We start from the raw sequence: 13,345 nt of genomic DNA, 5'->3' as shown, positions 1-13,345 counted from the left end.
AGAGATAACAATTGGAGCTAATTTATTTACTTAAAATTATTTTATTTTTCTTTTACTTATTCTACTTATTACAAAATGAAGACAAAAAATTATACAACTTGTTGCTTATTTTGAAAAGATTATGTTTATTATTGAATAATAATATTTTGACATTTAAATGACCATCAGCTTTAGATAAAAATAATGACTTTCATTAAGACACTCACTATTACACTACACCCCTTACCAACTTTATACAATGCATCTCAATATTAAGGAGATAAAAAGAGAACCTCAACATGCCAATAGTGAATATTGAGTAAACCCTAGATAAATGGTCCAAGCAACTCTACAAGAATAGTTATAAAGAGCAACATATTCTTGTAGTGTAGTCTACTCAAGACAATGCCCTACAAATGTTGAAGCCACAAGATGGCCTAGGTAAATTAAGATATAGTGCTATAATAGGTTGATAATAAGCACGTAGAGATTGTAAAAAGATTTCTTTTGTTTCTTTCCTTCCGCAACATCAATTATTGTGATAACCAAAAAAATGATTCACATTCTACATTTAACTAAAAACAATAAATGAGCCTCCATATAGAGATTAATTCTAAACCTTTACCTAAAACATTTCCACGAAGAGACCCATATCTCAAAAGACGTATGCCACCTGCATTTGTGGAAATATTTCCACCAATTTGGCAGCTTCCTTTTGCACCTAGATCAATGGGCATCAGGTAGCTGCATTGACAAATATTTGAATTAGTTAAGTTCCATATATTCACAATGTTCCATCTAATGAGAAGAAATAGTTATGATTTTAAAATGTCTCATGAAACATCCTAGAAATTAAACATAACATTGACTCTAGAGGAAAGTAACTTATACCCTTGATCGGCTAAAAAGGTATCAAGGTTCTCTAGAATGCAACCAGCTTCGCAAACTAAGACTCCACTCACCTACAAAAGATACTTTACACATGAATATTGCCAAAGTTTCACTCACAATTGCATTGAGGGTACTAATAAATCATGAAAAATCATACCTAGAGTCACTATTCAAGTAGGATCCTGATTATATTACTCCATGCAATACAGTAAATCTTAAATAAACTTGAGTCATCAACAGCTTGTGGTGACATGAAGTGATTGTTGTCCAAATAGCAACGATGGAGATAATTTAGTCAAAGAACATTAAAATTTGGCAAAGTGAGTACTGATTCACCCAATGGGACCCAAATAAAGTACACAAGAACTACATAATATTTTGCACATAATTAAGAAAAGAAAGGTACTAAATGCTTGAACCTAACTGAGAATATAGGGTACCACCTGAAAACTATATTTGGCTCAAAATATCGGTCCATAGTTCTGAAGTTCCTTTTCCGTTTACTTCTGTCTAAAATCTTATAGCTAAGACCAAAGTAAATGTTTTAGAAGTGTTTATCTTGTTCATTTTTGTTTCAGTTCCCTTTAATCTATGTATGTGCACTTTGTCAATATAGGAATGAAATGCAAAAAGACACACAAATGAGATGGATGGAAATTAGACAACCATAAAAATATTCAGTAAAAAGCTTATTCCATTCAATCAAATGTACATATGTATCAATATGAAAATGACTATTCAGTTCATCTTTTAGATGAATGTTCAGATCCTAGTGTATCTAGAAACTACAAAATGTAGAGTATTCAACTACATAATACAGAGTTCTATTCTATATCCCCTAGGATGATGTACATTAGTTCTAAATGCTATGCCACACTTAATTTGTCAGAGTAGAGGTAAAAACATTGCTTCCTTGTACATTAAGCAACTTTTTTTGGCACCTCAATTGCTCAACATGGAGCTTGTAACATCCCCATTTTAATGCCTTCCTGAGCATTAGCTATTTTGAGAGGTAACCAGATTAGCAGTGATCCCCGTAGGCTAATGTTGCGATTGGGGCCCTTTGAGGGCGATTCTGGGTTGTTCAGCCAAACGTTTGGGCATCTATTTCAGTATTCTCCATCTCAATGCATTATTTTATTTGCGATTTGCCTTCTAGAGGTCTATCAGGATCTATTTATACATGCTTACTATTTCTAGAAAGTCGTTCGGACATTTGGATCAATTGTTACTATTTATGGTAAGTCATTTGGATGGGCAAAGGGCACCATGGTGATATCCAAAAAGTTGGCAGGATCAGTTGTTGGTTTGATATTTAGGATTTAATGGAGTTTAATAAATGAATTTAAATAATTGAAGTCTAATCTAGCATTGACTTTAATGTAATTAATTTAATTTAATTTAATACTTTACAATTAAAGGGCATATAAGGGGTCAAATGTGCATTTAATATATGAATGTCATAAAGTATTTAATTATTATGCCGAATAGGGTGACAACTTATGGAGCTATAAAGATATTAAAGTGACTTTATAATAATAAGAAATTATATGAAGGGGTGACTTTATTATTACTTCCCATATGCATGTTAAATACTAAATTATTTAAACAAAAATGCAAATTTAAATAGGTGTTCCGCAAACCTCATGAGAGAATTATATAAGGGAGTTTAAGGAAGTCATTTGATATACTTCGTTTTGTTTGATTTCTCTTTAAGAAGCTTGAGATCTTTGGCTTTCATATATAGGAAATCTGAGGATGGAAACTTTTGGAGTTTCTTGGTTGTGGGGACAAACACCCATTTAGCCTATTAGATGGATTCATTCCAAAATTCACATTTAGCTTATTGCCAGAACTCAGCATTAAGGAATTGGACATATCATTTATTTGCAGGTGGTTTTACACTTGTTGGCGCTTTTGGTGATTTTATATGGATTTTCCTTCATTTGGGACAGCTAGGGTTTGAGGAATAATTGTAGTTTAGGGATCAGATTTTATCAAGTTAATATCAGATTCCATTGGCAAGGGTTTGGTGGCTCGTTTGGCATCATATAAGTTTTAAACAGCACAGGGATTCATTGCTCCCACTTATGACCAAGGTGGGTACCTTGGAAGAGAGCATTTATAAGTGCTAAGAGTTTGTAGAGGCTGCCATCACTATCAATTTGGATCAGAATTGTGTCATAATTCATCAGCAGAGTTGCAGGCTATTCCCTTCCACATCAAGTTACATTGGGTGTCATTTAAATACCTATGGGCAAGCAAGCAAGTCGGGTATGCGAGCAACCGAATCAGACTTTGTAATTCTCAATGTAATGCATTTTCCATATGATGTCACAGTGTGATATCATTGTATCAGATCTGATAATAAATATCTGATTTATGCCCAATGCAATATCATTTCTTTGAGTTTGTCTTGTCAAATTTTAGTGCAATCGTTGTTTATCATATTCCTTGCATTTCTATTTGATTTGGCAATATACATAGACCCCAAAACATAAACAATAATCAGAAAGTTAGATAACAGTGAGTTGTGTGCCAAGTGTTTGACAAAAACTCAAACATCTAGACTTGAAGAAAACAAATCAGAATTAGCAAAGGTTCTTAAAGAGCTCAAGTTTTTTGTGAAAGATTTCACTCAAGTGGTAGCTTGTTCCCATTTGCAGTTTTAAAATTCTCAAGAAACAGGATATTGACTCAGTAAATGCTTGAGTTTGTTTTCACAAGTTGAATTAGATGCCCACAGTGCTGTATCCCATTTTGTTTTGAAAATTTTCACCACCATTGTTTTCTGATTTAAATCCCAGCATTATATTTGAATGATGAAACTTGTAGAAGAAATCTGTTCATCTTCCTATTATTTTACCTATGTCTCAAATCTGACTGCACCTGTACGATCCAATAACTGAATAATCTAGAATGATTGCACCCATAAATAACCCAATAGTGTGTCAGTTACTGCATATATAATTTGAAGACTGGATAACACAGAATGACTGTGCCCATTAGTAACCCAGATGTGTGCTAGCTACACTGCATGACTTGAAAACTGGATAATTTGAGCTGACTAATACTACAAGTAATCCAGAAGTGTGTTTAGGCATGCACTAAATGACCTGACTCTATATCAAGCCAAAAATGTGAAGAAATGCTATCTATGATGCTCTCAAATGAAGACACATGTTGACAGACCTTATTGCAGATTGTTGTGAGGTTTTCACACATCGCCCCAAATCTTGGGGATCCCCTTTTTTTTAAATCGCCTTGGCAAATTTTTGGATTGCCCAAAAAAATTTTGAGTTTTGAAAATTTCACGCCTTGGCACCTTCAGGACATATGTGGGGAGGCTTAGCTTATTTTCACCCGGTTTCAACTTGATTTTCTAGAACTATCAATTCTATCCCTAAGCCGAACAATTTTAAGAGTTAATTTCAACTTGGCAGGATAAAATTGTGAATTTTGTACTTAGACGATTTCTTTTGAAAATTTTGTTTTAATTGTGTAAATTTGGATGATTTTCAAAAGGGAAATTTTAATTAGACTTAAGTTTTTGGAAAATCTTTTTTTTTTGGTGAAGAAGGGGATTTAATTTTGTAAGATGGAGTTAAATTGCAAAATCGATTTTTGACTCTAGGGGGGTAATTTTATTGTCATAAAATTTTAAATAGCTTGGCAAAATCGATTTGGTAGAAAGTTGCAAAAAATTGGCTTTAACTTGGATTAATTTGCCTTGAAAACTTTTAATTTTTAATGAATTTGGTAATTTAATATTGAAAAAATGGCTTTTGGTTAGCCAAAATCCAAATTTAATGACGTATTAATTACTAAACCCTCATTAAATGGAAATATTTAACACCCTCAAGGCATTATTTAATTTCTTTTTGCAATTTGGAGTTAATTGGCGAATTTAAAATGCAATTTTCTTTTGGTAAAATTAAATTTTTGAGCTAAGTACTTAATTATGGGCCATGACTTGGAGTTAATTTTTTATTTTTCCTCTCCTCCAGAACTAGGTCAGCCAGCTTAGAGGGAAAAGAAATTGGGTATAAAAGAGACCTCTTTCTCATTTCTTTTTCACAATTCATTTCTTCCTCTCCTTTGTTGGGCGAATTTCCTTGAGGAGCAGATTTTTCCAGACTTGGCAATTTTGTGGAAGGTAGTTTTCTTGCATTTGTTGGGCAATTTTGCTTGTATTTAGCCATTTTCAGGCCTGGGCGATTTCCTTTGAGGGCAGATTTTTGCAGACTTTAGAGATTTGTTCTCCTTTTGTGGGCTGCAATTTGTGCCCTAGGTGACATTTTTGAGCAAATTGAGGACTTCCATGCTTGGGCGAATTAAGACAAGGGAAGAACCTTCCACTCTTGGCATTTTCTTGAGGCAGATCTGATTTTGTGACATGGACAATTCATGGTGAAGGTCTGATTTTTCCCTATTTAGGACTGTATTTTTTATATCAGACTTGGCATTTTTGTTGGGAGAAGGGATGCATATGAAAGTTTGATTTTTGTTTGATTGAGCAAGTGTTGGATAGTTTTAGAGGTTTAAATTTCTAATTTGCAAAGGGATTTGGAGTTCTTGAGGTCTTGTCCTAGGTTCCAAAAAGTCGTTGTAAGATTATTGGTTAAGGTGAATTTTCATCATCTAGAGTTGCAAGGGGTCCTTAAGTTGACATCCATCTTTCGCTCTAGTCTAAGGATTGCTCCTCTTGGTTCTTCTTGCCTTATGGTCCACCACTCTACAATCCCGTAATAGGGTGACGAGCATGGAGGAAGGTAGTGCAAGTAAGAATCCCAAGCGGGCAAACACTAAGAAAGACAAAGAGGATATGATGAACAAAACTCCCTTCTTCACGAAAATGAAGAGAATAACCGACACCAATATCGGTACAGTGGACATGATATGGATGAGGGAAAGACTAAAGGAAGGACAATCCCCCTTAGCAAAAAGGATATACAAGAGCGGAATTGTACATGCAGCGGCTTTTCCTCCCACATTGCCTTGTCCAAAATTGATTATGGAATGTGCATCCAGATTTGATCTAAACAGTAAATCCATCATTTATGATGAAGGGAAAAGAGTGTTGGCCAACACTGGCGAACAAGCAATCGAAGAAACGTTCAACATTCCCCAATACTAGGGCATGACGGTTGTAATGATGGACCAAGCAACTAAATCATTTCAAGATAACCTGGAGGCCTATTACACGCATCTAAAGCACAATTGGATACGCAAGGGAAAGAAAGGAGTTAACAGATCATCAAGGCTCACAATGACAGATTTCAAACCAGAATATAGTGATCTCGTTGTTCTGCTCAGCCGGATCATGGGCCTAGCTCAAGGAATGCAATTTGAAAACTGGATGTACTTCTTCATTGATGATATCGAGAAAGGGACAAGAAGGTTTGATTGGGCCAAGATCATAAGCGAGAACTTAGAATTGCAACTCAGAACTGTGCAAAACCAAAGGCAATTCTACATGGGCTCCTATCTGTTCAACCTAATTGCTAGATTGTACAAGAGTTCGGGTCTTAAGGCCTTAGGAGAAGTTGGTAGCGGACCAGGACAATATTTGGTACATAAATGCTATCTGCAACTCCATTTACATAACAACAAGGATTACAAGATATTTTGTGATGCCTTCGCTATGAAGACAGTAAGGGTACTACAAGGGACACCTGCTAAGAGACTTTCACTAGAAGCAGAAGCAAAGATAAAGAAATATGGGAGTTGGTTCATCCAATTTCCGCAGTTTACATACATTAGAGTGGCAGGAAGTACAGTTTGTCCTAAAAGGCTTCCAAGGTACCCACCCGACAAGGTAGTTTCATTAGAATTGGCTAGGCAACTTGAGCAGTATGATAGAATAATAAGAAATGAAGGAAAAATAGGCATTTCGTTCTCAATCGTAATTGGTAATGATAGTTGCCCAAATCGGGCCTCCTTTGAAGCCGCAGAGAAGGAATTGGAATGGTATCATCTAGGATGGTACAAAGCAAGGCAAGGATTTGATCCTAATGGTCTTATCAAGGTATCTCATGGAAATGAATTCAAGCATGTTCCCACCATAGAAGACTTTTGGGCCAACGCCAAAGATGATTTTCATGTGAGAAAGCTAGCTTTCTCAAGGCTGTCGGTGAACATGATGAGGGCTATTAGATGGAGAGGCCTTGATATTCCGGATCAACTGGAGGATGATGGAAATGTGTTGAGAGAAGACTATGATACAGTAGTGTCGTTGGTAGAAATTGTGTATCAACCGACGGGTCCCTTTGGAAAGGTTCTTGTTATGTAGCGACATGTTGTATGTGGCCAATGGACTCCTTCGGGAAAGTTCTTCGGAAAGTTGGTAGAAATTGTGTATCAGCCGATGGGTCCCTTTGGAAAGGTTCTTGTTATGTAGCCTACGGGTCCCTTCGAGAAGGTTCTTGTTATGTAGCGAAATGTTGTATGTGGCCGACGGACTCCTTCAGGAAAGTTCTTCAGAAAGTATTTATACCCCCTTCGGGAAGCATTGTAATCATCAGATCTTATCTTATAAAGCATAATGTAATGTCTTTGGCATATGCGAATAATAAGAAGTTCTGCTATTCATATCTATTGTCTGTGCGTTGATTTCTTTACCCAATACAGTAAACATGCACCGTATAGACTTTATTGACAATTACCGTACGGTATCTCAGTATGGATTTTCAACAAAAGTTATGGTACGGATTTTTCAGTATAGTGACCGTACGGATCTTCTGGGGGATTTTGATCAGTACGGATTTCTACATGTGCTGTACAGATTTTTGAGGAAAGCTATTGGTGTTGTACGGATTTTGGCCGTACGGAATTTGGAGGAAGTTGGAAGTAAAGCCAGTGTACGGAAATTGCAGTTTGGAATGTAATGTACGGATTTTTAAACGAGTGGCCAGCACATGAGTTTTAGCAAGCAAAGTACGGCTTCTTTCATGTAGTCATAGTACAGATTTTCACAGAGTGGAGGATGAGGAAGGATATTGCTATAGTACGGATTTCAATGGATAAGTTCCCTGTGTGCTTCAATATGAATTTGCAAATTTAAAGCTTCCAATTGCGTACGGATATTGCAGAAGGGGATGTGTACAAATTTTTGAAGATTGAGAGACTTGGCATACGGAATTGAAAGATTAAAGTTCTGTTTTAATATTCCCAAGGCTTGGTGTGAGGAAGGGCCTTCCAAAATTTGGGGTCTAGGCATACGACTTTTGCAAGATATGGCATTCAGATTTTGAATGACCTTACAAGATATTGCATAAGGAAGGAGTTGATACGGTGGCAAGATGTATGGTGTGTTCCATCCAGTTTTGTGTGGGTTTCGGGGTGCTAATTTGGTCTTGGTGGTGAGGGGCGCTACCCCTCGTCCCCGCCAACGCTGCCCTAGGACCCGCAAGGGCGCTGCCCCTCGACCCTATCAGGGGCGTTGCCCCCTGGACCCCAGTCGTTGCGGATATCGGTCGTGGGAAGTGTGACCAATTGATGAAACCTGGAGCTGTTGCAAGCATAGTGTGTCAGAGGTGGAAAGATCTACGGAACAAGCATTTCGAGAGGGGTGTTACACTTGGAGTAGGTGTTGGCCGTGAAGCTGTCTTGGTGGATGCAGAGAGAGCTCGGGAGGAGTTGATCATCCAGTTGAAGGCAGTTCAGCGGCACTTGGCTCAGTGGACCCAGAGTTGGAAACACAGAAAGCAGCACTGGTGGCTATCAAGGTCAGCTTGACTAAGGAGACAATATTGTGGCTACAAATGCAATGTGGGTTGGAGACCAGTTTGGTGCAAGCACAGAATGAATGTGAAAGTGATGTAGCAAATCTATCTTGTTGTAGTTAGTTGTTTGAGTTTTGTTCTGTAGTCGTCAAGAGACGACTTTTCTTTTTGGGGGGGATGTCATTGGTAGAAATTGTGTATCAGTCGACGGGTCCCTTCGGAAAGGTTCTTGTTATGTAGCAACATGTTGTATGTGGCCGACGGACTCCTTCGGGAAAGTTCTTCAGAAAGTTGGTAGAAATTGTGTATCAGCTGACGGGTCCCTTCGAAAAGGTTCTTGTTATGTAGCCGACGGGTCCCTTTAGGAAGGTTCTTGTTATGTAGCGACATGTTGTATGTGGCCGACGGACTCCTTCAGGAAAGTTCTTCGGAAAGTATTTATACCCCTTTTGGGAAGCATTGTAATCATCAGATCTTATCTTATAAAGCATAATGTAATGTCTTGGCTTATGCGAATAAGAATAAGAAGTTCTGCTATTCATATCTATCGTTTGTGTGTTGATTTCTTTACCCAGTACGGTAAAACAAGTAGAAGGAACAAAATTAAATCCAATGGATTGGGATGACCATCAAGATCCTTCCTTGGAGGCAGTCACAAGGGCAATGGATTTACATACCGAGTCGTGGTATAATGAGGGACTAAGGAAGCTACAAAGACAAAGGATTCCCCTTACCTATGAGATGATGAAGCCAAAAGAGAGACAAACAGAATCAGTCAAACAAAGGAATGAAGGAAATAGCCGGCAACAAGAAATGATTAGAAATAGCAACAAGAAAGTTTTGGAGGTAAAGAAGGGCAAAGAACATCCAGAGCCTCCAACCAAGAGACAGCATGCAGCGCCATCAAGACAAAGTATAATTGAGGCTAGAAGCCAAGAGGTCAATTCAAATAATAAAGGGGCCGAAGTGGTGAGCTCTGATTCGGAATCAAGTGGCTATAGTGAAAGCACCGAGTACTCCCCTCTCTCAGAGAGCCAGCAAAGAAATAATATGGAAGAAACTAGTAGAGAAGAAGATGGACCAATTGACATCGAGGCAATAAGTCAGGAACCCGAGGCCATTGGTGATGCTTTGTTAGTCGAACCAAATCCAAAATTGGGGAGATGCACTGCACCACTATGGTTAAGACAAATGCTTATGCCAAGAGGCGAGGTGGTAACGGCCCATACAGTTGAGGACATTCAAGGGTTAATGGAAAAAGGTGATAGCAAGAACCAAAAACAAATGGCAAAAACGATGGCAAGGGTAATCAGGAGTGACAATGATGGTCACTGAAAGGTTCAAATTGCTATTCCAATAGTCAACAAGGCAGTGAATGAGATTGTGGCCCAAGAATATGAGATAGTGGAACATAGCTTGGGAAGGAATACAGATGATATGGAGTGTGAGGAGGTCCAGGAAGGTATGGCATCAATCAAAGAAAGGTTAAGGAAGGCAAATGAAAGGATAGTATAGTTGGAGGCCGAGAACAAATATTGGAGAGATAGCCAGCCCATCCAACAGCTGCACCAGGCAGCCCTTCCTCAAGACAGCAAGAGCAATTCTAGAGAGATATCAGCTCAGCTACACGAAGTCAGGGATTGGATCCATGATACAATCCAAGATGGGCGAAATTTCTTGCCTTCCTTCATCTCAACATTCCAGTCATTAGTGGCCGTTAGAGACAAGTTCAGATTATTCGAAGAAGAGTGGAAAGGTTTCCTTCCTATCAGAGATTTGGCTATTCCTAGGCTACAGGCGTTCATTGGGCTACCAGAGGCATATTTGCAAAGGGCCAGGTTGGTTGATGAGAGAGGATTGGGTAAAGTTGAATCTTGGTTTGTTGCATTAACTACCAGATTTAGAACACTTGAGGAAATACATAATGAGATTGCAAGACACAATCCAAGTGTCGACACTTCTATTTCAACCATGATGAGCGACGTTGAGGTAGCACTTGATTTTGAGGATATTAGAGAAGATGATATCAATGAGACAGATTTTGGATTGAGGTTGGATGAGTTGGAAAAGGTTGTCATCAGGAAAAAGCATTTAGGCACCCTTTCCTCTCTCAATACTTTTATTGGATTCACAAAAGAATATGAGAAGGATCACGAAAAGATACTACAAGCAGCAAGCAGCGTGGCGAAGTCAGCGGAACTCAAGGTGAAGCACACACCTTGTCCTTCTATGGAAGAAGTTAACAAAAGGCTAGCTAAGTTCATTGCCTTAGCTAAGAAAATGAAAGAAAGGGGAAGATTTATATTAGAAGATCATTTGATGTAAGCCCAAGTGTCTATTTCTGATTGGCCACCATTTTGGTGCCTTCTCATTGGTTGCCACTTTTTGTACTTTTTTCATTGGTCCATTGATGAGGTAGCAGCTTCTCATTGGCCGATGGGGTGGCAACCCTAATTAGGGTTTTGAGGATCCAATCTGGATCGTTGATCTTGTTTTGATCTCCACCATCCGTTGTATTTCTGGCCCCTATAAAAGGCCATTTGCTCTCATTTGTAAAGTGGTTGGAGAAATTGTTGCAAAGATAATACCAAAATTGCTTTCTTCTTCATTGTTGCGATTTGCATGTTGATTAAGAACATTGGGTATTATTGCATGTTTTCTACTTCCACATAGTTAGATTTCTTTCAAGTTATTGTAGCAAATTGCATTTGAAGTTGTTTAAGTGATGTTAAAGTAGATGGATAGTTGTATGGTAGCATTGGTAAATGTTTGATAGGGGTCAATACTAGGCCACTAGCATCCTAGCGGCTAGTTGGGAAGCTTTGTGTGGTAAGCTAGTTTATTATTCCTTTGAATCATTGCACCTATGGAAGTGAGGCTGCTGGTCAGCTCTCATTAGGTTCAATCCCCGTCCATTTGCTAACCTTCCATTCATAGGCGTAGGAGTAGAATAGTGAGTAGCTGGGTAGTCAAAGTTTAGGGAAAGAAGTTAGAGTAGGTCGAGTATTAGAACACATCCATTCACCTTCCACCACCATCACTTTCCCATCAATGTCACCATTGGCAGACATCCTCCATCATCATTACCATCAATATTATCTGCCACCCACACATTTCACAAACCAAGCCACCATCACCTTCATCCCACCAAAGTCCAAGTCATCCTCGAAAGAATAGCGTAAGGCCGCCTACGTGATTACCAGAAAATCACATCGATAAAACTGAGTATCCACAAGAGTAAGGAACATTGGAGTTATTCTCATATCCCATGAGCAATAACTTTTCAAGAGAGGAGTTGCATGTTTGATATCTTATATCGAATATTCAAATCCTAATATGTTATGTAAGTGATACAAAACTCACATCAACACAGATCTGGAGCATTTTGAAGCTGAGTTTAGAAGTGTTTTGACCAGATCTACAGGAGCCTTTTGTGCACATTTTAGAGTAACTTTAAAGAGGTTATTGAGGAATGTTTTTGTCATGTTTTAACCAATTTGGAAAGAAGAATTAGATCTGACTCGAGAAGAAGATCACGTAATCGTCATTGTTATCTCCAAAATTTGCACCTTGATGCTAAGGTCCTGAAACTTCAGCAATTTTGGAGTAACATGGGATCAATCAGAGGTTGTGGGTAACCTATAAACTAATTAAACCTTCGGGTTCTAGGCCGGTTCCTATATGATATATTTGATGATCTCACCAATACTAATAAAAAAAAGAAACTTGCATGGGAAAGGGGTAAAAAGGGAGACTTGTAAACAAAAACCTTTAAATAATGAAAATAAGGTAATACACTGGAATAGTAATGCAGATTATTGTTGTATTATGACATAATGAACATTCTCAACAGACAACCACTAGACACACCTAGAAGAAAATGTTAATACATATAAATATTTCAAGAGAAGGCAAAATATGAATATTATGAAAGGAAATATATCACATTCAAATATATCATCAAGAAAGCACAACTCGAGACCTATGAATAATAGATATTAGACATGGAAGATGTAAAAAAAATAAGACATTATCCAAAAGGTTTCTGGATGAAACATAGTTAAATAGCATCAATCACCAAAGGCATACAACCAAATTTATCTCCAAAAAGCTGAGTCCAATGAAAATTGTATTACGCTCAAAAGCCCAAAAAACAATACATCTGCATAAATAGCTCAAAAAAGTTGAGAAAAAAATGCTAAGGACACAAAATGTCACATATACATCCCTCTCCTCCCAAAATCTGAAGCCTTTATCTATCAAAAAGAGAAGTATATAACCACAATGAAACTCCACCACTTTCCCACAAAATCAAGAAGTGAGGGTTGGATATCAGAGAAATCTCCTCAAAAAAGGAGTCCCCAATCTGAAAAATGATGCCAACTGTCCTTCAAACTGTGCCTCAACTATAGGTTTATGATGACCACTTAATAATAACTCAAGAATCTCCAAGAATCTCTCCAAGAATGACTCAACAGTTATCAGTTAGGACTTCTAATCAAATACAACCACTAGGACACATGGCAACTCCAAATTGACCATCACTACCAAGTGACATGAAGACAACTCATCATGCAAACTCGAATTGAACTCCAATTCCTCAATTTTAGGCAATAAGAGCACCATTTAACTTTTAACCAACAAATGACTCATGACTATTAACTTTAAATTCCCTCTTGACTATTATTTTATTGCACCTTTAATATTTATTATCATATAGTTGATTTATAATGAATATCAACTAAAATAAT

The 13,345-nt window shown here is 37.7% G+C and overlaps 1 protein-coding gene across 2 annotated transcripts in view; it reads right to left on the bottom strand.

The window, feature by feature from the left end:
- The window catches only part of D2HGDH (FAD-linked oxidases family protein), a 213,082-nt gene that overhangs the window by 161,040 nt on the left and 38,697 nt on the right, over positions 1–13,345 (bottom strand). For both annotated transcript variants that reach the window (XM_089822015.1, XM_089822007.1), the window contains exons 5-6: positions 871–941; positions 605–723 (exon numbers count right to left, since the gene is read on the bottom strand). In XM_089822015.1, the coding sequence (XP_089678141.1) occupies positions 605–723; positions 871–941 (190 nt within the window). The remainder of the gene's footprint in view (positions 1–604; positions 724–870; positions 942–13,345) is intronic.

This window comes from Cupressus sempervirens, chromosome 1 (assembly GCF_028749045.1).
Source record: "Cupressus sempervirens isolate cs-2001-9-10 chromosome 1, ASM2874904v1, whole genome shotgun sequence".
Taxonomy (NCBI): domain Eukaryota; kingdom Viridiplantae; phylum Streptophyta; class Pinopsida; order Cupressales; family Cupressaceae; genus Cupressus; species Cupressus sempervirens.
This window is presented reverse-complemented; position numbering and strand designations above follow the sequence as displayed.